General features: G+C 39.1%; 1 protein-coding gene across 8 annotated transcripts in view; it reads right to left on the bottom strand.

Annotated features, from left to right (window-relative positions):
- The window catches only part of RUFY3 (RUN and FYVE domain containing 3), a 76,981-nt gene that overhangs the window by 8,554 nt on the left and 40,989 nt on the right, over positions 1-27,438 (bottom strand). For 4 of the 8 annotated variants that reach the window (XM_075285119.1, XM_075285144.1, XM_075285128.1 and 1 more), the window contains exons 2-15: positions 26,648-26,821; positions 26,408-26,525; positions 25,627-25,728; positions 23,554-23,677; positions 23,361-23,422; positions 19,570-19,635; positions 17,699-17,768; positions 16,630-16,710; positions 16,436-16,519; positions 15,088-15,255; positions 13,113-13,210; positions 5,982-6,101; positions 2,003-2,129; positions 90-160 (exon numbers count right to left, since the gene is read on the bottom strand). In XM_075285119.1, coding sequence (XP_075141220.1) covers positions 90-160; positions 2,003-2,129; positions 5,982-6,101; positions 13,113-13,210; positions 15,088-15,255; positions 16,436-16,519; positions 16,630-16,710; positions 17,699-17,768; positions 19,570-19,635; positions 23,361-23,422; positions 23,554-23,677; positions 25,627-25,728; positions 26,408-26,525; positions 26,648-26,821 — 1,465 coding nt within the window. Of the gene's footprint in view, positions 1-89; positions 161-2,002; positions 2,130-5,887; positions 6,102-10,178; positions 10,499-13,112; positions 13,211-15,087; positions 15,256-16,435; positions 16,520-16,629; positions 16,711-17,698; positions 17,769-19,569; positions 19,636-23,360; positions 23,423-23,553; positions 23,678-25,626; positions 25,729-26,407; positions 26,526-26,647; positions 26,822-27,438 lie in introns of those variants that run through there. The other 4 variants (XM_075285156.1, XM_075285172.1, XM_075285164.1 and 1 more) reach the window with 2 other exon arrangements.

Here is a 27,438-nt window from a genome sequence, read left to right as displayed (position 1 = left end):
ACTTAAAATATTTTCCTTACTACCTAAATTGATAACTTTAACTTAGGAAAAGAACATAAGCAGCTAAAGAAAAATAATATGGTACATACTTTTGTGTGATGCTACTTGTTTCATTCACAGCTTGTCTCATATTTTCATCTGCTCCTTTATTTTGTGTATTCTGTTCAAATAAGTTAAGTATATCAGTAGTTTGTAAACTCTGAAGAAGCAAACCTGAATAAGGCTTTCTTCACACAGTTTTTGTTTTATGTTTTTAATACGCTCTGTGGGACATAAGGGTATGGAGCAGAGCGTTAAGGAGTTAATCAAATCATGGCCCATATTTTGTGCACCATGTTTACCAAAACACATTATAGTATAAGACAGAAGTCCCACAGTGTAGGTAGGGACTCTAGCATTATAGATTAGCATGAATCCGGAGCATTGGTCCTGGGCTCAGTCTGGGAAATAAGGCCGGCCAGATATGCCTGTGTGAAGCAGGCCTTACATAGACAGATAATTGATTTCAATAGGTATTATGTAATACTTAATTTCCCACATGGTGGCATTAAATAATTATTGAACACTTACTAAAATATTCCTTTGTAGACAATACCTGATAGCGTTGCATTTTTTGTGATTAGTTTATTTTAGAGATGAGCGAGTACTGTTCGGATCAGCCGATCCGAACAGCACGCTCACATAGAAATGAATGGACGTAGCCGGCACGCGGAGGGGTGTGTGTGTGTGTGTGTGTGTGTGTGTGTGTGTGTGTGTGTGTGTATGTGTGTGTGTATGTGTGTGTGTGTGTGTATGTGTGTGTGTGTGTATGTGTGTGTGTGTGTGTTAAGCGGCCGGCCGCCGTTAAAGCGGAAGTACCAGGTGCATCCATTCATTTCTATGGAGCGTGCTGTTCAGATCGGCTGATCCGAACAGTACTCGCTCATCTCTAGTTTATTTCTGTGGGACGGCTTTCATAAAACAACACTGCTCAAGCCCCTTTTTTCATGTAGTTACCTTTATTATTCTCTCTAGACTAAACATTTAATTTGTGCATATGCAAGTTATATATTGTAACCTTACTTCTCCCTCATGTAGAACCCGCACAGGCTCCAATTTCTTATATTTTATACTTTTGTAAATAATTGTTAATTTTAATAATTTAAGCATTATCCACAATAGGATTGGGGCATATTTATGAAAACTGGTGTTACTCACACCAGTCTCCATAGCCCTGGAGCTGGCAGAGGTTGCTTTTAGGCACACAAGAGAAAGACAGAAACTCTATACAACCCCTTCTTTCTCCGCTAATTTACCATACACAATAGTGATCAATGTGTTAAACGGGCAACAATAGTACCTAGTCTCTACTGGATCCACTGATCATGTGGCAGGTGTTTGCCAAATTGGGTCTGCTAGATTAATTTCAGTTATAGTGGAAATGCAAAGTAAAAATAAAATAAAAATATAAAGCAGAAAAAAAAAATTAAATAAAATGCTACTACAAACTCAAACCGTAGCTCCTCCACTTTCCATTATTCTATGACCCTACTTATGTTACATATATAATCAACACAAAGGGGTGACAATATTAAGAATTCATTTTAAATTAACATTACAATAAACAAAAAAAATCAGGGTGTCAGCGCTGGGTCCTTCATCCCTGGTAAAGTAATGTCACATGGTGTTATGTTTTCTCTTTGCTTCATTGCCTTCTATGCATGATTATTACATTTGCCTTTACTTGGTAGTGAGTTACATATGCCCATTATCAGAAGCAGAACTTCATGTGTTTCCCCCCTTGTTGTCTATGTTTGTTCATGTTTTTTTCACATTATGCATTTTTTTGCTATTGTTGTATATGCGTTTTTTAAATCATTCAATAAATTATACTTTTTATCTCAGTGGGATCACGTTCAATTCTTTGATTTTTCTCCATCAGTAACCCCACGCTATCTGATACATGTTACTAAATAAAATAAACAAGTTTTGAGCTGTTTGACACAGGAATTCCTGTTTTCACCATGTTTCTTTGCAGAAGATGTGGTATTCTCAATGGCGAGTATTTATTTTCAGGCTGTTCTCTCTCTTTGTGATTTCCAGAAGGCCTTCGTTTTGGTTCTCTCTTTAGTTCCATTTCATATTTAGAGCTAAAAGGAAGAACAAAAGAAAACTATTTTAGGTTACATTGTCCACAGAATGCATTTTCCAGGTATTAAGCCAGTATTAACGTATACCTCCAATTAGAAAGCAAATTTTCATAAATGAATCGTACAAGTGGAGATTAGAAATTTTGTAATACCTTATTCGAGTAAAAAAAAAAAAAAAAACCTATTTGCCAGGATGCTTTCCACCTTCTCACTCTGCCCAGAGGGAAGACCAACCTAATAGACAATTCAAGTTTCCCTTAAAGGGGTTATCCAGTTTCTATACTTTTAAATATGGACCTAATAACAGGATGCATCAGTACAAAACACTCTTATATGTCTCTTTTCCAGCACCGTTTTTCCGATTTATTTTCAGTTCATTGAACATAGCTGTGACATTTTGTATACAAGCTCACTACCCCTCCCTGTCAGCAGAAACATCACAGCATCACCTGTCCTCGGATATGGGAGTGATTACTAGCAACTTCATTGCAGGGGAGAGTGTAGAAGGGAGGGGTATGCATAGTAAATCAGGAAGATGAATCATGATAAAATGTAGTTTATCCATAAATTCACGCATGTAAATAACAGTGGTGCATTGGAGAAGCATGTAAAATAGCACCAAACAAGGTGCACAAGGGAACAGTGAATATTTAGCACTGATTATATATTACAGATCATTTTTTAGGTCTCAAAAGCCCAATAACATACCTCATCTGAAAGACACGGTCATGCTGAGCCTTCAGCTTTTCCAAAGATTTTAACTTAAAGTCTATTAGCTGCATGGGAGGTAAAACTGTGCTCCTCGTTAAGATATTACACATTTTTTTAATCTTCACTTGTACCATTCATTTATGAGAAGACATTTTATAATTGGAGGTACCCTTTAAACAAGGCATATTATAGACATGACTATACAATGTATATACTGCTGTGTATATCAGGCAGTGTTTATTGGGACAGCTGGGTCTTACCAATGCCTGAGGTTATAAAAAAAAATAATCTAAATTATTTGCATAGCATAGCAGCGGAACATTGCCTTGACAACTATTTAAAGGGATCTCTCCATCCTTAAAGAACATGCTACTTTATAACCCAGAGGACAGTGATACTAGGCTAGCTTTGCATATAAAATAAATTGTGTATCATATATATATATATATATATATATATCTTACACATGCCATGCAGTAGCTGGTTTTCAACTTTCCTTCCACATTAGATAACCATGCATAAGCATAAGACATACAGGTGGTTGAATTAAATTTCCAGACCTGTATCATTTAACAGTATGATTATTTACTATACACCTTCGATAAGACTGGAGGGAATAATGAACATGTACGTAAATGAGTCATGTGAAATATATAGAGCTAGGAAGAGTCACTGTCATCTCTGGAGTGAAAGTCCTATTGGTCAGAAATAACTGGCAGCAATTTCCAGCATCATTTTGGTTCTCTTCCTCTCTGGATCAATATAGCTACAGATGCACAATTACACTGCTGGCTTACTGAATTACAGGGCAGCCCATATGGTGACCATGTGTTACAGATGCACAGACAACAGCGAAAATACATTAAGAGAGTAATTGACTTACTGCCATGGATTAGTATATTGCCGGGAAATCGCATTATAAAAAGATGAAAGCTGCAGGAAGCTCAGGAGCACTGTAGCTGCGATCAACCCTTTACCAGCTGTTCACGTATAGAAATCTCCGAATGCCATGAAGCACAGTGGTACTCATCTTATACTGGATACGATTTGGAATAAATATGGAACTTTTTTGCACTTTGGGTGACAGGCTTTCAAGGTGCTGGATTTCATTTTGGATTAGAGGTTCCCAGCACCTACTTCCCAATTAGCTTCCGTGGAAAGGTGCAGAGAAGTATAAAGAAGTCTGCACAAAGATACACATACTATGTGTGTGTAATAGCAATCGTCATGATTTATTCAAGCCCACTATGTCCAACTTCTTGGATCATTCACACTGCACAGCTAAGGCAGTTCTAAAGTTTTTTTTTATTTTCATTATCAGTAAGGGTAGTCGGGAGTTCGCAGAAATGTATTAAATAATGAGAGACTACATATTTATTTATTAAATGCATAAGTTATTGCAGCTTTGCTTTCATGGGAATTTGGAAGATTTTGGACTCTCAATTAAAGAGGACCTTTCACCATTTTGCCCACAGGCAGTTCTATATACTGCCGGAAAGCTGACAGTGCGCTGAGTTCAGCACACTGTCGGCTTTCCCGATGTGGGCCCAGTGTGATGAGCTTACGGTCCCGGTACCGTAGCTCTTCTATGGTCAGAAGGGCGTTTCTGACAGTTAGCCAGAGACGTCCTTCTTCACAGCACAGCCAATCGCGCTGTGCTGTGAGAGCCGGGAGGAACGCCCCCTCCATCTGCTCGCAGTACTCGTCCATAGACGAGCACTATCAGGGAGGGAGGGGGGAGTTCCTCCCGGCTCTCATAGCACAGTGCGATTGGCTGTGCTGGGAAGAAGGACGTCTCTGACTGAGTGTCAGGAACGCCCTTCTGACCATAGAAGAGCTACGGTACCGAGACCGTAAGCTCTTTACACTGGGCCCACATCGGGAAAGCCGACAACTCAGCGCACTGTCAGCTTTCCGGCAGTATATAGAACTGCCTGTGGGCAAAATGGGAAAGGTCCTCTTTAAGACTCATATTTAAAAAAAAAAAAAAAAAGCCTGCTATTTATAAAGGAGTTGTTGCAGAAAACATGCTAGAGTCAAAGTTTGGGGAGAAAAAAAAAAAAAAAAAAAAAAAAAAAAAAAAGAGGAATCAGAGCTGAAACTTTGGCTAAAAGACACTAGAGCCCCGGAAACAGCACCACTTTAGTTCATGTGCTGTGTCAGGTATTGCATTCACTTAAATGGGGCTAAACAACAATACAAGACACAGCCCATGGTTAACAATGGGATTGTTTCCGGGAGAAATGAAAGATCTCATTTTCCAGTATAATCTGTATAAGCCATGAAGCTGTATGATCAATGCATTGCTTTGTAAGTGTAGAATTCAGAAGGCAACAGAAGAGCAAAGCGTTGAAAATATAATGCAGGTATGGGACTCTTTATTCCAAAAGAATGGGGGTTACATTGTGATAGGTGGAACAATTCAAAATTACCTTTTGTCCTCAAGTGCACTTCCTAATATTCCCACCCACCGCTATTATCTTATACAAATATCCTTGTTAGGCCACCTTCACATGATGTAAAAGTGAGCTGATTTTGTCAAAATACACGTGTAAAAAATACGAGTAAAAATCAGACTCCCATTGACTTCAATGCCATTTTTTACACGTGTAAAAAAAACCGCACAAAAAAACGTGCGTTTACACGTGTAAAAAATGGCATTGAAGTCAATGGGAGTCTGATTTTTACATGTGTATTTTGACAAAATCAGCTCGCGTTTACATCATGTGAAGGCAGCCATGAGCAAAGGAAGAGGAGTTGAGTAACCATGGCTAAACATGTGAGGTCCCATATCTGCACAGACAATTAGTTGAACTACACAAACATGATTGACATGTGCACCAATAGCGCTATGAAATCTCATTTATTATACAAGAATGTCATTACATGCTAGTTCTTTGCAGGTTGTGACAACTTTTACTTACAAAACCAACATCACCATTTATAGTTTATCAACTAGAGGGAGGTTCAGATAATCCTGAAGGTTTTGGAGAGTATAGCCTAATTTTTTTTTTTTTTAATGTGGGTGCAATGAAAGATATCACCACCTGCAAGAGGTTAGGAAATGTCTGGCACCAGAGACACCCAGAAAGCATCACCATTGCTTCTGATTAGAACTACACCAAGCAATCATTTCTTCACCGCTGCTTTCGTAGCTGATCGACTTCCATTTGTAGGCTCTCAATCTTGTCACCAAACTCTTGCTTGAAGAGCCTGTTGGCTTCCTCGGCCTCCAGTCGATATCTCTCTGCCATTCTCAACCTAGATTTGAGTCACATGAATGGGTAGTAAAAAAAAAAAAAAAAAAAAAAAAAAAAAACGCTATGGAGGTGATGGGGATCAAGAAGGAATTAAACAAAATAGGAAACTCAAACTAGAACAAAAGTAAGAGGGTGAAGAAATTAGAATGAATAGGATTGTATAAACTAAAGGAGATGGAAACCTGTGTATGTACAGAAACTTGAAGGTGAAGCAGGCAAAAAACTGGTATACTCCTAATGCATATATAAAATAATGTAAAATGTTCATACTATTCTATTATCAATTATATGGTTGGAATATTTAAAGACAGTAGTCTTTTTTCTACAAACCATATTTAACCCCTTCCCGCCGATGGCATTTTTTGATTTTCGTTTTTCGTTTTTGACTCCCCTCCTTCTAAACCCCATAACTTTTTTATTTCTCCGCTCCCAGAGTCATATGAGGTCTTAATTTTTGCGGGACAATTTTTTCTTCATGATGCCACCATTAATTATTCTATATAATGTACTGGGAAGCAGGAAAAAAATTCAGAATGGGGTGGATTTGAAGAAAAAATGCATTTCTGCGACTTTCTAACGGGCTTTGGTTTTACGGCGTTCACTGTGCAGCCAAAATGACATGTCCCCTGTATTCTGTGTTTCGGTACGGTTCCAGGGATACCACATTTATATGGTTTTATTTACATTTTGACCCCTAAAAAAAATTCCAAAACGGTGTTAAAATTTTTTTTTCTAAAAGTCGCCATATTCCGACGGCCGTAACTTTTTTATACGTGCGTGTACGGGGATGTATAGGGCGTCTTATTTTGCGGGGCCGGGTGTACTTTTTAGTTCTACCATTTTTGGGAAATGTTATTGCTTTGATCACTTTTTATTCAAATTTTTATCAATTAAAATAGTGAAAAAACGGCGGTTTGGCACTTTTGACTATTTTTCCTGCTACGGCGTTTACCGAACAGGAAAAATATTTTTATAGATTTGTAGAGCGGGCGATTTCGGACGCGGGGATACCTAACATGTATATGTTTCACAGTTTTTAACTACTTTTATATTTGTTCTAGGGAAAGGGGGGTGATTTGAACTTTTAATACGTTTTATATTTTTTTATATTTTTTTTACTTTTTTTTTTTTGCATTTATTAGACCCCCTAGGGGTGTTGAACCCCAGGGGTCTGATCACTAATGCAATGCATTACAATGCTAATGCATTGCAATGCATTGCAAAAAATCATCATTTCTTTTGCAGGCTGTATACACCAGCCTGCAAAAGAGAGAATTTGCAGACCGGCTGGGAGCCTTTAACAAGGCTCCCGGCTGTCATGGCAACGGGGGGTCGGCCCTGGAGCATGCTCCAGGAGCCGGCGATCCCTGCCAAAATGGCGGCGCCCATGCGCCGCCGGGAAAATGGCGCCTCCGGCGCCTTTGACAGCAGCGCCGGAGGGGTTAATGCCTCCGATCGGTCCGGGGACCGATCGGAGGCATCAGAGCCGGTTGTCTACTGCTTAAAGCAGTAGACACCCGGCGGCTATGACGGCCGCCCGGCTCCCGGGCGGTCGCCATAGTTACAGACCCGACACGCATCGTACTATTACGGCGCATGTCGGGAAGGGGTTAAATTCCACTAGTGAAACCATAAACTCCATTTGTTTATGAAATAGGCTTTATCTACTGTTCTCACCAGTACAATTTAAGACAAAGACATGAAACTTTTTTTTTTTTTCAATAAATGGGAATTGCACTGTGAAAATGACATCGTGTGCGCAAGGCAATGCATGCACGTGACCAGTTTAGGTTTCCCATCACGGGTGACATCCTGCTGGAGCACTTGAATGTCCTGAATGACAGATGGCATTCGTAGGCGGGTTAAAGTACTTGATCCACATTTGGGGACCATTGCCATGGGGATGCCGGAGGAAGCAAATGTCAGTGTTTTGGGGGGTTTTATGCAGTTCGGTATGGACTTTTTCCTAGCAATTTGCAGATTTTGTTGCAATTTGTGTTGCAGATTTTGCAACTTTTTGGAATCAAAGTCAAGAGTGGCTTTAAAAGGAATGGGAAATTAAAAAACAAAAAAAAACCTTAAAGTTCTTCCTTCTGCTCAGCCCACTCTTGTCTTCGAATCAATCAAAGATACCATGGCAAAATCTGTAGCAGCAGTGCAGTTAAAAGGTTAAAATCAGACCTGTCTGCAGATGGTTTTATAGTCCATGACATAACTATTATGGAGAATCTTTCCTTATAACCGTGCATTGGGATGTTTCTCTACTATTCTTCTTGAAAATTTAAGTTGATACGGCACTTTCCTTCAAAGGTCTTGTTCCCCCCCAGCCTAATGCAGTATGATCAAGTCCCCTTTCACATTAAACTGATAGAAAGTCATGATTAAAGCCAGTAGTAATCTTTGTCTGCATACAGTAAACTGTGATGAGGGTCACCATATTTATTTAACTCAATTATCACCGCAAGGTGAAAGGAGAAATGGACTCCTTTGGAATGATATTTTGAGGGTATGCTTGGTAACTGTGGACGTTTTTCTGCGCCGATTTTAGCCTCATATTTTTTGCTGGATGTTTGCAATATCTGAAAATACGTTTGGCAACAGGCCTACGCATTTATATTAAATTATGTAATCTCACTGTTTTATCTGGGTTCCTAATCCATATATAAGGCTGGGTTCACATCCGTGCCAGATGTGTTCAATGAATATTCTTCATAAATCGCTGGGTCAAAAATGTCCTGCAAGTCCAACTTTTTTGTCTGTCATTGTCAGTTAAAATGAATCGACATCCGACAGACCCTATTTTAGTCAATGGTTTCTGCTATTTTATGCTAGCTTTTGTTTGTTCTTCTGGTCCTCCGAGTGACCAGAAAAACAGACACTCCATGTAAATGTGAACTAATTCTGTCAAGACCCATGTTCAGCATCTGAAAAATTGTAAGGCATAAGTGAACTTCCACATATACAGTAATTACTTGGAATTTTCTGTCTGATTTGTAGATGCAAAATCCTGTTCAGAATACAGTACAAGATAAGTGGTAGAGATCTGAATAACTCTCCACATACAGTGGTAAATTATTGCTTGGTCTGTGGTGCAGACTTTTTAGATCTGCAGCATATACATTTCTGCTGGGGACATTGCAAAGTTTTGATGTGGATTTTTCTTGTTAAGGCTGACAGCATATTTTGCTGAACAACTGCATTTTGTGTTGCAGATTTTGCAACTTTTTTGAGCCAAAGTCAAGAGAGGCTTCAAAAGAAATGGGAAATAAAAAAAAATGGAAGCCACTTAAAGTTCTTCCTTTTGCTCAGTCCACTCTAGTCTTTTAGTCAAACAAAAGATACCATGGTAGGGCAACACGGTGGCTCAGTGGTTAGCACTGAAGACTTGCACCCACCAGGAACAACATCTGCAAGGAGTTTGTATGTTCTCCCCGTGTTTGCGTGGAGTTCCTCCCATTGTACAAAAAAAAAAAAACATACTGAAATGGGAAAAAAAAAAAAAAAGTACATTGTGATCCCTATATGGGGCTCACAATCTACATTTAAAAAAAAATAAAAATACCATGGCAAAATCTGTAGCAAAAAAAAAAAAAAAAAAAGCAAACAAAAAAAACCTTTTCTTCAACTTGTTGCCTGAATTCAACGAGAGAACAAGCAAGCCAAGCTGAAAAAGAAAACAAATATATCCGCCTCTCCTGGTTCTCCGATGGCATTACTTCCCATGGATCATCAATGATGATGTGTTGTGTTGACACATAAGCACAGGTTGCAGTGGTCCCATGAGACATTTGAACGCTGGATGCCAGGTGTATAGAGTCTTGTGGTGGAAAGAGAGAACCATTGCCATGGGGGTGCCAGGGGATGCAAATGTCAGTGTTTTGGGGTTTTTTCGTGCGGTTTGATATAGACTTTTTAAAGCAATTTCCTTGTGGCTTTGTATGTTAGTTTACCCTTACAACTTAATATATAACATACTCATTTCAGTATTCATCTGAAGGTCTTACCAGTTTCTAACAAAACATGCAAGTTTAAGAAGTGTTTTCAGTTTCTGTACTAGGGGATAAACATCACACAGATCTGGTTTTAAAAAGTTTATTTGGCAAATATTTGGGCGGGTCTAACAAAGATTCCATCTATAGTGAAAGGGTAGGAAAAAAAACCAACAGAACTGAAGAGCCATGGCTTCAAAATGATGCAGCAATTTTCAAAAGAACAGTAGGCGACATTTAACATCTATGTAGTAGCTTGTAACCAGGCCGACTTTCTCCCTTCCTCCTGCTACTAAGCTGCTTTGTTAGTGGTGGTAAGAGCCTTGTGTTAGCCACCTAGTGCTGCTTCTGTAGGAGCTTACTGGCTGTGCTACTTAAGGTTTTTGCCTGTTTCACCAAATCCTTTTCACTAATTTGTTAATTTAGGAACAAAAAGAAACATTAAATGAGAATTGAGGGCAAATGATTAATAAAACAGAGAACATGAAAAGAAAAAGATCAATTTAAGATACAGATACACAACCAAGATAAAGAGAAATGGTCAGGTTTGTGTAAAATTCATTTTTTGCAGCTACATGAAAAGTTTGATACCACAATGCAACTATTGTGTGTCTGCTAACACCAAAGATGAGCTCAAAGCTTTACCTCAACTTCCATAATCATAATGAATTACAGCTACTCTAAGCAAAATCTAGGGAGAATGGGAAACCGGTTTCTTTTCATATACTGTATAATAAACACATGTAGTAATAAAATGACAGATACGTGACAATTTGTCTCTTTGCTCTCTACAGACAGTCCTTGTATATGCTGGTATTCGGAATGATTGTTTCTGGGAAGAAATTGCATTTTCAATATTACTACTACTATAATGTAAACATATCTGCACAAAATTTTCCTACATACTGTTATACTATGTAATTTCTAGTATCATTAAATGAGTATTTTTACCTTAAACATCTAAGAAATACTATATCCACAGAATACGTAATATATGTACCATAGATGCAAGAGCCTCTTCTGGAATCTGAAAATATTTTCCTAACAAGGGACCCCCATCAAAATGGAAAATAAGTGGAAATACAATCGTGCATGTACATTGTCATTCACTTCCATGGGGTTTACATAAATAACCGATCAGGGGTGTATTGTGGTATCCCAGTCCTTAGGTAGAACTTGGTGTTAAAATTGAAGGTACTGTATGTGCTATGGTATATCCCATTACATGCAGTAACTATTCCCAGTGCTCTACAGTATGTATCTGTACTGCTAATCTAGAGCTCAAAATCACAAAAGCAGAGTTTACAACCCCTCTTAGAGGGAGTCTATCACCATGGTGAAATATTAAACCAGCAACAAAGTTGAATGCTAGAACCTCACCTGAATGTAATGTCTAGGTCTCCACAAACATTCAAGCCTCCATTGCTGAGAGAATTTATTTAACAATATGCCAACGAGCAGTCAATCACCGATGGTGGCTCCATTACTCTGCTACGCCCTACACTGCTCTAATATTCCAATATGAACCCAAGAACAGAGCCAGGAGAGATTTAGAATATCTCCCTGGTCCTGTCATTCAAAGAAAGTGTGTGAGTGTGTGTGTGTGTATCTGTGGGTTATTACGTCTAGAACAACACAGTAGGGTAATTTATCAATACCTTGATAATCTCTGGGCCACCTGATGATGTGTCTCATTTATTACAAAGTACACTACTCATCATAAATCAGGAAAGCCTTCCGGTGAGTACACCAGCTCATATCAGACATAGATTTCAGACATCATTTACCTTAGTAAACGATCATAAATTTGATGGGGCCAGTGGCTCTGCTCACGCCAACCTTTTATTGGTTACAGACCAACTGAAACACACTCTAGGCAAAATGTCAAAAATTTTGCCTTGGTTATTCTGTCTGTCATTTTCATTAGCGTTAAAGATAAGGATGTCATTTTGTATCCTCAAAAACGAGCAGCAGTATAGCATCTCGTGTGCCAAGAACCTTTACTAAGATACCACTGCTCTGAATCATTAAAAAAAGTGTGTTAAAACCATGCAAATGAACTGTATGCATGGACTGGTTTTGCACAACATAACGGTAGCTGTGTTAATGCTTACAAAACCCATAAATGATTGCTCAAGCAAGTGCTTTATCTGCATTGAGGAATCTGTGAAATATACAGAGGCATAAGCCAGCTTCTATAAACAACTTGATTTTTTGGGCCTACAAAAAGACATAAATCCCTGAAATGGAAGTTCTCAAATGGTTATCAAAAATGCTCAATATGCAGAGACTTGTGGGAAACAAACAGTCATGCCGAGCACAAAATCTTGCCTGAACACAAAGCCAAAAGATAAAATCTAATTTTACTGGGATGTCACGGAGATAGAATAATTTGACTGACTGGTGAATCTACTATTCCATTGCTAAAGTATACAGTCATAATACCATTTCAGGGTTTACCCTAGCTCTCTCTGTGAAATCCCCAATGCACATAGTAGCAATATAAATAAAGCAACAAACACAAACATCCAAGATGGCCTAAGCTACTTTCTGTACTGTTCGAAAAAACCTTCAATGCAGACACAGATACATGTCCATAGGGATCCAAGATGACATGCCAGAAGTACAGGAAGCAGCCATGACCCTCTTGGATGCCTTGCATTGGTCTGCAATGAATATTTTCTGAACAGGTGTAGTACAAGAAGTAGCCACAGCTATCTTGGATCCCTGTAGAAGTGGTGATATTTTTTACTGCTACTATTGGCACAGAGGATAGCTTCACAGGGAGGGCTAAGATAAGCCCTGGAATAAGGATGCAAGTGTGGAAATTGACCACAAGCCTTTAACGTCATTCAAATTCAGCATAAAAAGCAACGGGGGCTAGTTGAATGGCTGCAAACAATAACAGAATGTGGAAAAAAATTGACTATATTTCTCTCTCTATCTACAACGCACCTATCTAACCTTGATAGCTCAGTAAACAGTCTCATCAAGTTACATATTAAAAAGTGTAAGTATGTTACCTTTGCTCCAGTTGTTTGATAGTGGCAGCCATCTGATTGGTTTTCTCTTCCAGACGACTGTTTAACTCAGTCTTCTGTTTCACTGCCAAGTCTGAGCTCTGTTGGAGAGTTTACCATCACTATTAAAATATGGTCTACCAGGAACAGAAGTTATCCAAGATACCTGAACATGTCAGTAATAACTTTCATGTGCAGATCACTTTTACACATTTAGAAGACAGGTTTCCAAAAACTACAATCTATTACTAGTTTTACAATAATTTGTCACATGAATGCTTAGCTGAACCTACCTTTGAATAATGGCTTAAAGTGGCTCTATCACTGGGAAAACTCATTGTTAACTAAACGTATACTTGCATAGCCTTTAGAAAGGTTATTCCACACATACCTTTTGTATGTTAATCCTCTCAGTATTTTTTGAACGAGCCCGCTTTTATTCATATGCTAATTCGCCTCCAGTGTGCACCCGGAAGTCTCAGTGAGCACCCTCTGCTGTATGTGTGAGAGCAGGGAGCCTGCTGCTGACTCATCAGCCTTCCCTGCTGTCACACACACATAGCAGAAGGTGCACGCTGGAGGTTAATTAGCATATGAATAAAAGCAGGCTCATTCAAAAACTACTGAGGGGATTAAGATATAAAAGGTATGTGTGGAATAGCCTTTCTAAAGGCTATGCAAGTATATGTTTAGTTAAAAATGAGTTTTCCCAATGATAGAGCTCCTTTAAGCAAACAGCTTATCACTGACATTATGCTTTGAAGCACTTAGAGGACATGTCAGCTCTCCTTGTCCATTTTAACAACTGGAAAGCAGTCTGTCCATGCACACTTACTATGGCCAATGTCAGACTATGAAGGAACAAAACCTCAACAGGTAACCTAGTTGTCTGGGTTTTATATAAGTTATACAATTGCAGATTACCTCTGCATAAGCAATACCGCCCCTGCTACCTCTTGTGTCACCCCCTCTACCTCATAGATTGTAAGCTCTTGTGAGCAGGGCCCTCAGTCCCATTGTGTGAAATGACTTTCTTTGTAATGTATCTTTCTGTCTGTATTTGAACCCTACAAATTGTACAGCGCTGCGGAATATGTTGGCGCTATATAACATTTATTATTATTATTGAAAAAAAATGTGGAAAAACTTAACTTTCATTATATATAGGCAAAATGTGATCATGTAAGCTAATAAAACAACATATACCTGGTGTGAATTTACAATAACATAGGAGCAGAAGATCCTTTGGTGATACATGCACCAAAGATCATAGGGACATACATAAATTATGCCGCAGCAGTGCATCGTGTGCAGAGTGGTGTGTCGTACCAGGCACTTACAACCAAGAGCCCACTATGTGTTAGTTAGTAATTATACATACAATCTCATCAGGGACTTTCTACAATCTCCAGCACTGGCCTTTGATTTATATGTCTCATAGGTATGCAATAAATGATAGTCAGGAGAGAGAAACCTCTTAACTTTCCCAAACAGTGTATTACATTTGGGGAGTCATCAAATGACTGCTGCCTAACTATAAAAAGTCATATCTACACATTTCACCCACACCTAATATTATAGAGGGGAACATCAGGAGATGATATGCAGTTAAAACTGCAGTGTCAGTAGCTAATTAAAGCAGAAACGGTATTTCCCTTAGCCCTAGTACCTATTGGGAAGTCCAGGCAGGAGTTTGAAGAAAATTCCCGATTCAGTGATCTGGTTTGATCTTGGAAAACTGGTCGACAACGATTAGTTGTTTGAGTTTATAGAATTCCAGAAAGAATAATAGAAGAATAGCACAACAGTCTAAGAAACGCTGCTCCAGTGGTGTTATGTTATGGATAACACGATTTCACCAACAGCTCCTCATAAAAGGAAATAAAGCAGACTAGGGCTTTAAGTTCAAACCATTTATTATCGATAAGATGCTATTTTCCTGGAATGTCCCCTTAATGTCTTAGTCATTTCTTCCTACCTGAAGTTTAAAGGACAGTTCATGCTTTAAAGCCCTGAGATCATCAAGTTGCTGTCTGAGTGCTACTAAAGCATCTTGCTTCTCACAGACATCCTTATCCAGCATCTTCATAGCCATTTCCATCTCTTGTCTCATGCCTATTTGTACCTCCAGTTCTTTCTCTATGTCCTAAAACAAAAAATATAGCAGAACAAGAAGAAAAATGACGGTAATACAGATTTGCCTTTATCTTTCCACCTTGTTCTGTTCTATTTAAATATATTTATTGTAATTTTTTTTTTTTTTTTTAAATAGATAATAAAATTCTCCTCTTACCTTAATATTTTGGTTTCAGCAATTGCTATTAGGTGACTTACTGTATAAACCTCCCAGTGCACAAATCCCTTGTTACAGAATTGTTATGATTCTATAACTGTGTGAAGGCATGCAGGGGACATGTGCAACTACACATTGCATTGTAACAGAAATGCTGAGCTAAGCACTGACAATCATATGTTTTGAAATGAATCAGAGCAAAATTTTTAGCCTCTAATTTTTAAAGGAGCTGCACCAAAAGCTGAAGTGTTCTTAAAGGGGTATTCCCATCTCAAGGATCTTATCTATACTGGTAGCTTATGTAAATTGAAAACTTTTCCTAAATTTATTGCTTTAGAAATGCTGCTTTGTTTTCCTGCTATGTGAACTTATTCCTTCCATAGTTTACACAGCGTTGCTGTAACCACGGACCTGTAGGACAAGTGACACTACTCACTGCTCTCACTGTTATTTACAGCTCTGCCAACAGGACAACCAGTTCAGCTAATTTCAATTTGCTGATAAAGCGGTGTCTGTTATCTCTCCATGTAAGCACACAGATAACACAGAGTCTGCTCTCTACAAGCATCTGCATATTATTTGATCTGCATAAGTATTGTGATCCTTCATAGAGTCCCGTTCAGCAATGGGGGGGGGGGGAGAAATACAGGAAGTGAGAAGAAGAAACAGCAGACAAACTTCTGAAACAGGGAGGAGGGAAAACCCCTTTAATTTGCTGTATAAATGATGGGTTGGTGGGGTCTAACTGAAGATCCCTACAAATTACGACAAAAGTCCCAAATCAATCCTGTTTGAGTGAAGCACATAGATGCACATATGATAGTCTGATCCATTTACTTCTATAGGACTGTTGAAGGAAAGCAGTACAGTGTTTGGCCATCTCTACTCGTTTCACAGAATTGAATGGAGTGGCAGTGCACCTGTGCAACCCCCATTATTAAAACTGGGGGTTCAGAACGCCTGTTATAGTAAATTAATTGAGATAACTGCTGACAAATATGCTATGTTCTGTGTCATGAAAACATAATCCTACCAGTCTCAGCTGAGTTTCTTCCTTCAAGTGCTTCCTGACTTCAGTAAGAGTTTGTCCATCTGCAGGTCTTTCTTGTTTGTTACCCTTAAACACATGGAAAACAAAAAAGTATTTACTGGTCAATGTTAATAGAATAAATACCCAAGAAGAGTAGCGTGCTAATAATGTAGCAACGTATCTTACACCAGTCCTACCTTGGAAAAGTAAGTACTATCTTCTTTCATCCTCTCCATCTCTTCCTGCATGGTTATGATTCTATTATTTGCCACAGCAAGCTGGAATATTAAATTTAAAAAAAAAATGTATATTTCCCTTTTTACGCAAAGTAAAAAGAACGTAAGTATTACTTATTTGCTTTTGTGCCACTGCTGAAACATGCTTGAAAAGTACAACAGAGTCCGTGAGTTTGGACCTCTACCAATTTCCTAAATTATATAGCAGCAAAAGTCAAAGTTTTCTAAGCAAAAATCTCTATAACCCAACGCCTAAAGAAAGAGACATAAATCAAAGAAGTCTTGTTCATAATGTCGGGCCAGAGATTTCACAGGCAATTTGAATGAAGTCAGTGGTGTCATGGACTTTAGTAATGGGAGTCTTTATTTACATTATTAACACAAAGAATTAAAGAAATTTAGGCTTTTCATTACTAATATTATATATAGTTTACAGCTGAATACGTTCAACCACTGGATTTCTATCCCATCACTACAACGTTGTGGTCACTGTGAAATAGGGTTTCTGTGGTAAATAATATACTATATATATCAATTTACTCTCTACAGTGGAACTAAGTGTTACTAGTTAGGTTTTTTTTTTTAATAAAAATTACAACCCCCCCCCCCCCCCCAGAAAGAATGTCTATTCTGCTGCCTACATACAAACAGAACAAGGAAATTTAAAGAGGACCCGTCACCAGGTTTTGACATTCGTTCAGCAGTTTCATAGATATTAGACCTGTTGCTATTGGTATCTATTAGCAAAGCAGCCAGTAACACAGCTTTTTATACAGGACACAGATACTCAGTCCCCCGAAAAAGCACAGTGTTGCTTCTCAATGGACTTATAGACCCTAATTCACACAAACAGGGCTTATATCTTTCAAATGGCTGAATGAATTTAGATACAAAATCCAAAATGGAAAAGGAGGTATCAGATTAGGTGGACATTTCAGATCTAGTGATGGGTCCCTTTAAACAATTACATTTCTGGTTTATAGTATTTTTTCACCGACATTGCCATTTTAGTGAGGAACAATGAACAAACCTCTTCAGTTAGTTTGGTGTTGGATTTTTCTAAGGCATCCACCTTCGTCTGCAAGTTGTTAACAGTGGCACTGTAACATTTAAGAAAGCAAAGCAATTTATTTAACAAACCGGTCATTCTACAGTGAAGTTAAACATTTAAACTATACCAAGATTGGTTACACATTCCCATTTCTGAACGTCTATAATCAATTATTTGTAATGAATATATGTATATAAAGTCTATCTCTCTATCTATCTAGTTTATAGAATAGATCAATGCTTTCTCATGCTATTTTGCAGCCCTGAGAAAGTAAAAAATCAAGTTGCTCACCTGTATTCTGCACTCAACAGAATGCTACAAATCTATGCCAATTTATTGAAAAGGAAAAAAAACTGAAGTACTGCATTATATAAGTATTCAGACTATTTACCTAGAATTTAGTTGAAGCAGCCTTGGCAACAATTACAGCCTCTATGACACCACAAGGTTTGCACCCCAGTAAGGGATACTCTGCATTCTTCTCTGCAGTTCCTCTTAAACTCTGTCAGGTTGGATGAAGACTGTCAACAGACAGTCTTTTTCAGGTTTCTCCACAGAACTCATGGCTTTAGCTGGGACACTCAAGAACATTCACTTATTCCTAAGCCACCACTGTGTGGTCTTGGCTGTGAACCTTTGGCCCAGAGCACTCAAACAGGTTTTTATAAAGAATCCCTCTGTACTTTGTTTCATTCAACCCTGTCCAGTCTACCTGTTGCAGCTGCTGAAAAATGCACCCACATAGTATGACACCCCAATGCTTCACTGTAGTCATGGAATTGGGAAGGTGATAAGCAGCACCTGGTTTCTTCCAGACATTAAATTTAATGTGTAATCCTGGTTTCATCAAACCAGAGAATCTTGTTTCTCAAAGTCTGAGCATCATTTAGCTCCTGTTTTGAAAACTCTTTTTGGTGTTGACCTTTTAGAAGTTCCCCCCTCAAAGCACAGCCAGAGTGACCATTGGGTTTTTGGTCACATCTTACTAACAACCTTCTCTACTGAGTACTTAATTTGGTGAGGCAGCCATCTCTAGAAAGAGTCCCGATTCGTCCACACTTCCTCCATTTAAGAATGATGGAATTCACTTAGACCGTAGGTATTTGCAGTGCAACAGAAATTTTCTTCTATTTTCTACAAATTGTACAGTGCTGTGGAATATGTTGGCGCTATATAAATACTATATATTATTTTCCAGATCTATGCCTTCACACAATCCTGTCTCTGAGATCTACATGATTAAATTGATTCTTTGTCCAAAAGTTGTGCCTTTTTGTTTAAACACTTATAAATATTTTACACATTGCTTAAATTCTACTTGGAGGTATAATGACAACTCCCATTTAGAAACAGATGCCCAAAACCACTGCATCAACCCAATTATAGCAGGTTGATTTTACGCAGTGCACAGATAATGGGATAATAGGGTAAATGAGAATTACTGGTTTGCTTGGGGCAAAGGATGCATTTCTTCTGTCAGTAGTACTAATTATCACTTTAATTATTTATGCTCAGTGGCCCATGAGCCCCAGCTGTATACATTACAAATAAATGGAAGACACTTTCTTCTGATATTTCTACATAATTGGAGTTGTTCTATATACACATATATAAAATAACTGGGTAACACTAGGACCTACAATAAAGCTTTCACATGGACAGCATACATATGGCCAGAAAATGACCTAATACATTAATAAAGAAATGGACATACGACAGGGTCCTGTGTGTGCGTATTTCTTTGCAGAGAATATGCTTTTAAGCATACAAAAGTAATCTGTATTTGTAGAACCCAGAATACCCAGAATTTACATTATTCTGCTGGCTATAAATAAATATGTATACCGTACCTCAACTGTCTGTTAAGTTCTTCTACATAATTCTTCTGATCTAATATAGCTGTTATCTGGACATCTCTAGAAGAAAAAGAAAAATATCCAAGTAGAAACATTAGATCATTAGATAAAACCACAATTCCAATAGTTACTAGATACATATAAACCTGGCCCTAGTTGTAGTGTAGGAGGTGGGGCAATTAGATTTAGAAATACCACCAATAAGCCAATTGCCTCTACATAAATTGCCATGATGTAAATTTTCAGCTTATGTTTGCCATTCTCAGCTGGGCAATGTTGAAAAGGCAGGACTCAGAATGAGGACTATCGTTATGTCCCCCGGCAGCCAAATGTCCTACTCTATCTTGCTGCAGATTCCTTGGCTAATTTAGTCACAGAAACAAAAGCACACGGCTCAGCCTGAATAGTCCTATTGTGTCTGGGGACAGTTAGTGAGCAAAGCTGAGACCCGAATTTCAAGAGTAATCAGAGGTGGAAGACTTCCTCAAATTTCCTTTCCCCTGGTTCTAGGCTGAAGCCCAAAGTGTCACAAATGCCAAGGCAAAAACCACGGCATTGTACGGTCCAGTGGATGGAATTCCGGCATATCCAATCCACATACTGCAGAAAAATTATAACAGTCAATTATACCTATGGAAATGCTGGTGGTTTCCCTATAGGTATAATTAAAGCAGGAAGTCCACAGAGGGAAAAACTGCTTTCACGCTGCGGCCTGCTACGTGGCATCTTTTCCCTAAGAAAAATATAGTATTGTATTTTACTGAGGAGTACAATATTACTAAAGAGAGGTATCATTATTTTCATAGCATGACAAATATTACATCTGATCTTATCTGAAAACAACCCAAAGACTGGTAGCAAGTTGCCATCACAAATCAAACTAACGCATTTTCAGGCCAAAATTAGAAATAAAATGTCAACTAGAAAGACAGTCAGTCATGCTCACTAGACAATAGCTGCTGGCTATAAAGACTGAGCGATCAATTCACTGTGTCTTGTCGGATGTCAAAAAAAAGGATGTCAGTAAAAAAAGTATGTTGTGTGGTCATGTTATACTTCATTTCTTCCCAGAGATTAAACCACTAAAGTCAAGCAGGACATATTTAGGTTAGGTTTTCAGGGTGAAAAAACCTGCAATCATTAATAGTCTTTTATTGGAGGTTATTGCAAAAAACAATACTCCATTATTAATGTGTGATTTGGTATGTAATATCCTAAAAGGTACTAATTCTAATAAGAATTTGACTAGAATGTATCTACAGTCTATTTCCACTCTGAGCAATGAATAAAGCATGATGCTCCCGGGAAACAGTCAATACACAAGGTCACTGCTGTTAACGGATATCACAGACTTTTTTTTGATCACCCTCCTCCTCACAAACCAAATCTCTAAACTCTGCCATCTCTGGATTTACTGTATTTTGCGGACTGTAAGGCGCACTGAACTATAAGGCGCATTACCCATGAGCGCCATATAGTCCTGTCTAGGTTCATATATAAGGCGCACCGGACTATAAGGCACAGCGCTGTCCAGTGCGCCTTATGTCTGATTGAAAGCGGCGGCACGCAGACTTTGCCGGCGGCCGCTTAACCCCTCGCGCGCCAGCCGCTTCTATTCATTTCAATGGCACGCTTCCATTGAAATGAATGGAAGCGCTCGGCACGCGAGGAGTTAAAGGGATTCTACCATTAAAAGAAGTTTTTTTCTCTTGACCATGTCGGAATAGCCTTAAAAAAGGCTATTCGTCTCCTACCTTTTGCCATATCCAATATCCAGTGCCGCCTTCTTCCTGAGCTGCGTCCTGCCCTTCTGTGTCGTCTTCTTTGGGCGTCATGACCGGCATGCGCAGTCGGCTCTAACAGGCTCTCGCAGCCAGAGCCGACTGCGCATTCGTCATCCATGACGCCCAAAGAAGACGACACAGAAGGGGAGGACGCAGCTCAGGAAGAAGGCGGCGCTGGATATGGCAAAAGGTAGGCGACGAATAGCCTTTTTTAAGGCTATTCCGACGTGGTCAAGAGAAAAAAAAAACTTCTTTTAATGGCAGAATCCCTTTAAGCGGCCGCCGCCGGCAAAGTCTGCGTGCAGTTTCCATACATTGCAATGGGAGCGTGCTATTCGAATAGTATTCGCGCATCTCTAACTTCAATTGTAAGAAGTTACAATTGAAGTTAGAGATGAGCGAATACTATTCGAATAGCACGCTCCCATTGCAATGTATGGAAGCGGCACGCAGACTTTTCCGGCGGCCGCCGCTTAACTCCTCGCATGCCGCCGCTTCCATCCATATATAAGGCGCACCGGACTATAAGGCGCACTTTCGATTTCTGAGGAAATCGTAGGATTCTATGTGCGCCTTATAGTCCGGAAAATACGGTACATGTTGTGGAAACAGTGCAACTGAGATGCACCCATGATGGGGCCTTATACTGCACTGAAATGTAGGCGAGTGAGGTTTACCAACTGCAGCTAAAAGTCACCTTCACTATCAACATGATTAATGGATATTTAGCTGAAATCATTGCATTGCCATTAACAATGAAACTGCATTTAGCTGAAATCAACTTGAAAATCGTGTCAGTCTAAATGCCAGCATGGTTTTAGCCTCATAACGGGATCAATTCCGTGCAAACACAACATGAGAACCCAGCCAAAAACAACTGGCGCCAGCAAGTTGCCTACCCCATTTCTGTCTGCAATCGGTTACAAGTTAATGGGGTTGTGTAGAGATGAGCGAGTACTATTCGAAACGGCCGTGTGAAGTTGAAAAGGAAAAGTTACAGCAGTATGTGACCTCTGATGTGGGAGAGATTTACTACCTGCCATTCTATTGCAGGGAAGAGTGGAGAAAGGGGGAAGGAGTATACAGAGTGAAAACAGGGAGAAGAATCATGGCAAATGCAGTTTGTTTACAGATTCACTGCATGTAAATACAATGATAAAAGCCAATATAATATATAAAAAGGAAGCCATGCAAAGGCTGCACAACGGAGGAGTGTTTGTTTAGAACCGCAGTGGATATATTCGCAGGTATTTTTTGGAATCTGGATAATCCATTTAAAAAAGACCTTTCACGTTTTCAGGCACATGCGGTTTTATATACCGCTAGGAAGCCGACAGTCAGCTCTCCAGTTATGTGCCCTGGTGGAAGGGATATCGGTGCAATTACGGATAGCTCTTCACTGTCAGAAGGGAGTTGCTGACAGTCTAACTGGGAACGCCCCTCCTGACAGTACTGCCCATAGCACTATACTGTCAGAGGGGACATTCCTTACCGCCCAGCCGTGACACTGAGCGGTGAGGAACGCCCCCCTTATGACTGTACTCGTCCATAGACTAGTACCAAGGGGCGTTCCTCACTGCTCAGTGTCATGGCTGGGCGGTAAGGAATGCCCTAACAGTATAGTGCTATGGACACTACTGTCAGGAAGGGCGTTCCCAGCTAGACTGTCAGGAATGCCCTGCTGACGGTGAAGAGCTATCGGTAACTGCACCGATATCTCTTCCTCTGGGGCACACAACGGGAAAGCCGAGAGTGCACTGAATTCAGCGCATTGTTGGCTTTCTAGCAATATATAAAGCCGTATGTGCCTGAAGACATGAAAGGTCTTCTTTAAGGACATTTAAGGAAAAAAAAAAAAAAAAAGTGTCCGATCACTGGGGGTCCAAACTCCAGGTCCCCTAGTGATCAGGAGAATTGGAGACTGCTGAAAGTCCAATATTGTGTGGTTATAGGTGGCTAAAAGTACAAATTACACTGATCATATTCTTTATTCTCACTTACTCGTCACTAGATTTGGCAATAGGACCTTCTTTTAGGTACATTGAAAAATCAATGACGCCAACCTAAAAGTGAACAAAAACAACATAGTTACCACTTACCGCTGACCAGCAAAAATCCTAGTCATTCAAAACAATTTTGATCACTGCAATACTGAGATGGCTTTTTCTGAAACAAAGCATGTATGAATACATACCTGTGAATCAAGGTCTTCCCCTTTCATACAAAAATTTGCATCAATGACATTGAGTCCAACTAAAAGGCCAGAAATTATAGCACCTTCCTCTTCCATCATTAGTGCATTGGCCTCATAGAATTCACTGCAACATAAAAAGGGTAACACAATTGTTTAAATGCTCAATAAAACAGGATATTGATACAAACATATCGATGGATGTAGACAATGATGTTACAGTATACATTTATACATGATCATATCAGGTTCTTGTTTTTTTTGTCACACAGAACTTTTACATGTTAATGTTTTAAGGGCATAGTATTGCCATTATAGTCACATGCCACTATAAGGCCCTCGTTCCCAGACAAAAAACAGGCACACTAGTTATTTTTTAAATAATTTTTGCAGCACTACTTTTGCATTGAAAAAATCTGAAGTCCAAATAACGTCACTTCCACTGCCCAACATCACTATTAGATTTTATAATTTTTTTTTAAATTTTTTATGTAGATTGTGAGCCCCACATAGAGCTCATAATGTACATTTTTCCTATCAGTATGTCTTTTTTGGAATATGGGATGGAAATCCATGCAGACACGGGGAGAACATACAAACTCCTTGCAGATGGTTTTTTGCCCTTGGCAAGATTTGAACCAAGAACTCCAGCGCTGCAAGGCTGCAGTGCTAACCACTGAGCCACCGTGTGGCCCCTAGATTTTATAATAATTATCAAATTTATTTACTTTGTGAACAAAATCATTGATGAAATTAGGGTATGTTGACATGACTACTCTAAACATGGAATGAAGATTATTCTTCTGTGGAGTAGCATACAACACAGTGAAGTAGAGTTTTTTTGTCTTTGTATTCATTTCTAAGTATAAAGTTAATTTGAAAGCTGATGTACCAGTATTAAAGGAGTGCTATCATAACCAAAGATAGGTTTTTATAGGGGCTGTTAGTAGTATTGTGAACATACTTTCTTATGTCAAAGTACAACTTTTATTCCTTATGGAAATGAGCTGATCACTGCACCCAGTTTTCCTTTGGGATTGCTGCCCACTGATCTTTCTGCTTAGGGGATGGTGTTGGGGTAACCACGAAAGAAAACATGTGCTCTGGCAGGTGTGGCAAGACTGCACTTTCACACAAAAAAAGTTTGATTATAGGGATAATGTCACTCCTTGGGGAAAGACCACCTTGTCAGGTGTGTGGAGTCTTACAAAGCCATTTTTGCTACACTGTAGAGGATGAGGGGAAGAATATGCAAATCTGTTTCTCAAGATGTAAATAGGGAAACAGTGCCTCTGTATGCTGCCCTCTAGTGAAAGTTCCTTTGAACATCATGCCCGACTTTTCCAAAAGCCTTTTGCTGCAATGATGTGGGATTTTGCCAAGTCAGTATCCCAGCTGTAGACGGTGCAGTTTCGATCTGATTGGATCTCTTCAGCACAGTCTAGCGAGAACTGACTTGGCAAAGGTGAGAGACTTCTAGACCAGATTATAGGGATAATGTCACTCCTTGGGGAGAGACCACCTTGTCAGGTGTGTGTAGTCTTACAAAGCCATTTTCGCTCCACTATAGGGGATTATGGGAAGAATATGCAAATCTGTTTCCCAAGATGTAAACAGGGCAGCATACAGAGGCACCGTTTCCCTATTTATATCTTGGGAAACAGATTTGCATATTCTTCCCACAAAAAGGTTTGTGCAGCAATAGCCCCTACAATAGCATAGAAGTGGTTTTGGTAGATTCTCTTTAAAGAAGTTGTCCTTTCAGTAACTGAGACCACAATGTAGTTCCAGGAATGAAGAGCTGAATTTTTCTCCCGTCACACAGCTGATTTTGCCACAATAATAGCACTACCTAGGCATTTCCCCTGCAGTGGCCGTGTTACAAGGTGGCCATTCAAGAAAATTATGTATAAACATAAGCCATTTATTTGCATGGATCCTGTGGATGGACATAAAAATAGACAGTCGAAGGGCATGAAAGCCAAACCTGTCCCTACAAACAGCCATCTGTTTGAAGAATAATAGCCATGATAGACTCCTCTAATGTTGAAAGAACGCCATCACTTGTAACATTACCTCAAGAGATCCTTCCTATTAATTAAGGCTTTCATGTACTCCGAGAGCTTTTTCTGCATCAATGCTAAGCGCAGCCATGCCCGGCCTCTGCCCACAGGTGTCCTGTCAAAAAAAGATCAGTTAAAAATACAATAATATGAATAATATTAGGAGTGAAAACCTTGTTAAAATTTTTATGTACATAGTCAAACATTTTAACAATTATCACCTATTCAGTCACTTCTCACATAATATGCATTTCAGCCAATATTTTACGATTTAAAGCAATTCTATAATTCTCCATAGAGTTTTAACAAAACATGGGCAATGAAGAGTTAAAGTACTGAAAATCTGAGAGCAGGGTGGAGCGTCCCAGACTACTGAAGTGTAATGAGCATAGGGCAAACACTTATAGGTCATTTTAGATGAATGTAGTGGTGTCCAGGAATCAGTGGCAGAAATTCTAAGAAAGGAGGGTAACTATATTATCCATATTTTAAAACTTTATATGGAATTAGGGAGTTGCTTTATATGGTGGCAATATAAATATAGACAACAAGAATGATTAACCCAAGCAACTTTAGTAACACATAGTAATCCCTTAAAGGGATTTTTCAATGAAACTAATCTGAGGATATGCTATTGATTACCGACTGTTGGGGGTTTGACTGATATATACAATAAAAGGGCCCACAGCTTGACAGATTTTACCTGTATAGTGAAAGAGATTACACTAAATGACGTGAATATCCCTACAATAAATTAATAAACCGATCTTGTAGTTGTAGAACATGCCACTTACCTAAGGCCAGGTAAGTCCTTTACACTAGCAGTGATCTCTGCTGCTTCTGGTACGAGTTTCTCCACCAGTTCCAAAGGTCCCCAGAATGATTTATTCTGTCCTAGAAAGGTCTTCTTAGCTGCAAAACAAAAGCATATTACAATTGAATTATACTTAACTTACCAAACCATATAATGTAAAGTGAGTTCCAAATCCACTACCTTTACAAAACATGAGATCATGAGGTGACTGGAGTCTTACCTTTCAATCCATGTTTGAGGCAGTGCTCCATCACCACAAAGAATTGCTGCAAAGGTGCATAGTCTGAATCCAAGGTCCGACCCAGATTTAGCGCAGACTCAATCAAGCCCTTTATACTCAACTTTGCCATATTCATGAGATTCATCCGTTCGTTGGCCATGAGATAATTTGGATCTAGAGAAAATATTAAATATTATAAGTATGCTTTGCATATACGAATTGAGGAGCACAAATAGCAAGATTTCTATTGTTAGTTTGTGATACATACAGAATATTGTGGTGAGGTGCAGAAATCACAATTGTGGCACTTTTAGGATACATCTATGAAGTGCCCTAGTTACCCAGATGTCATTCTCACAAACAATAAAAGGCACCTGTCGTTTAGGTCTGTAAAAGGCTTCACAGATTAAAAGTGACATTTTTAACTCTCTAATAATCCTGGTGGCATGCTCAGTAACATGAATGCCAGTTCTTATAACTCCTATCCCATGCACATAATGCAGATACATATAAAGAAGAAGAAGTAGTAGTATCTAGTTACTGTACCTTTTCTAGCAAGCTCAGCCAGCTCAAACCTCGTGTATGATACTGGAATATCAAGGTGGATGCTCGACTGACAGGGATCAGATTTTGGCTTCATCAAAGAGAAGACAAAGCCAAGTACCTGAGCAGACATGACAGGATCAGCGCGCACCACTAGAAACAACTGACTCAATTGCTTGTAACAGCTCAGCATATATAGAAGGGAGAGACAAGGGCTCCCTGTGTCTGCTCAAGTGGTATTTCATTTT

Source organism: Leptodactylus fuscus, chromosome 1, assembly GCF_031893055.1.
Source record: "Leptodactylus fuscus isolate aLepFus1 chromosome 1, aLepFus1.hap2, whole genome shotgun sequence".
NCBI lineage: Eukaryota > Metazoa > Chordata > Amphibia > Anura > Leptodactylidae > Leptodactylus > Leptodactylus fuscus.
Note: the sequence above shows the minus strand (reverse complement) of the source record. Positions and strands in the feature narration are given on the sequence as shown.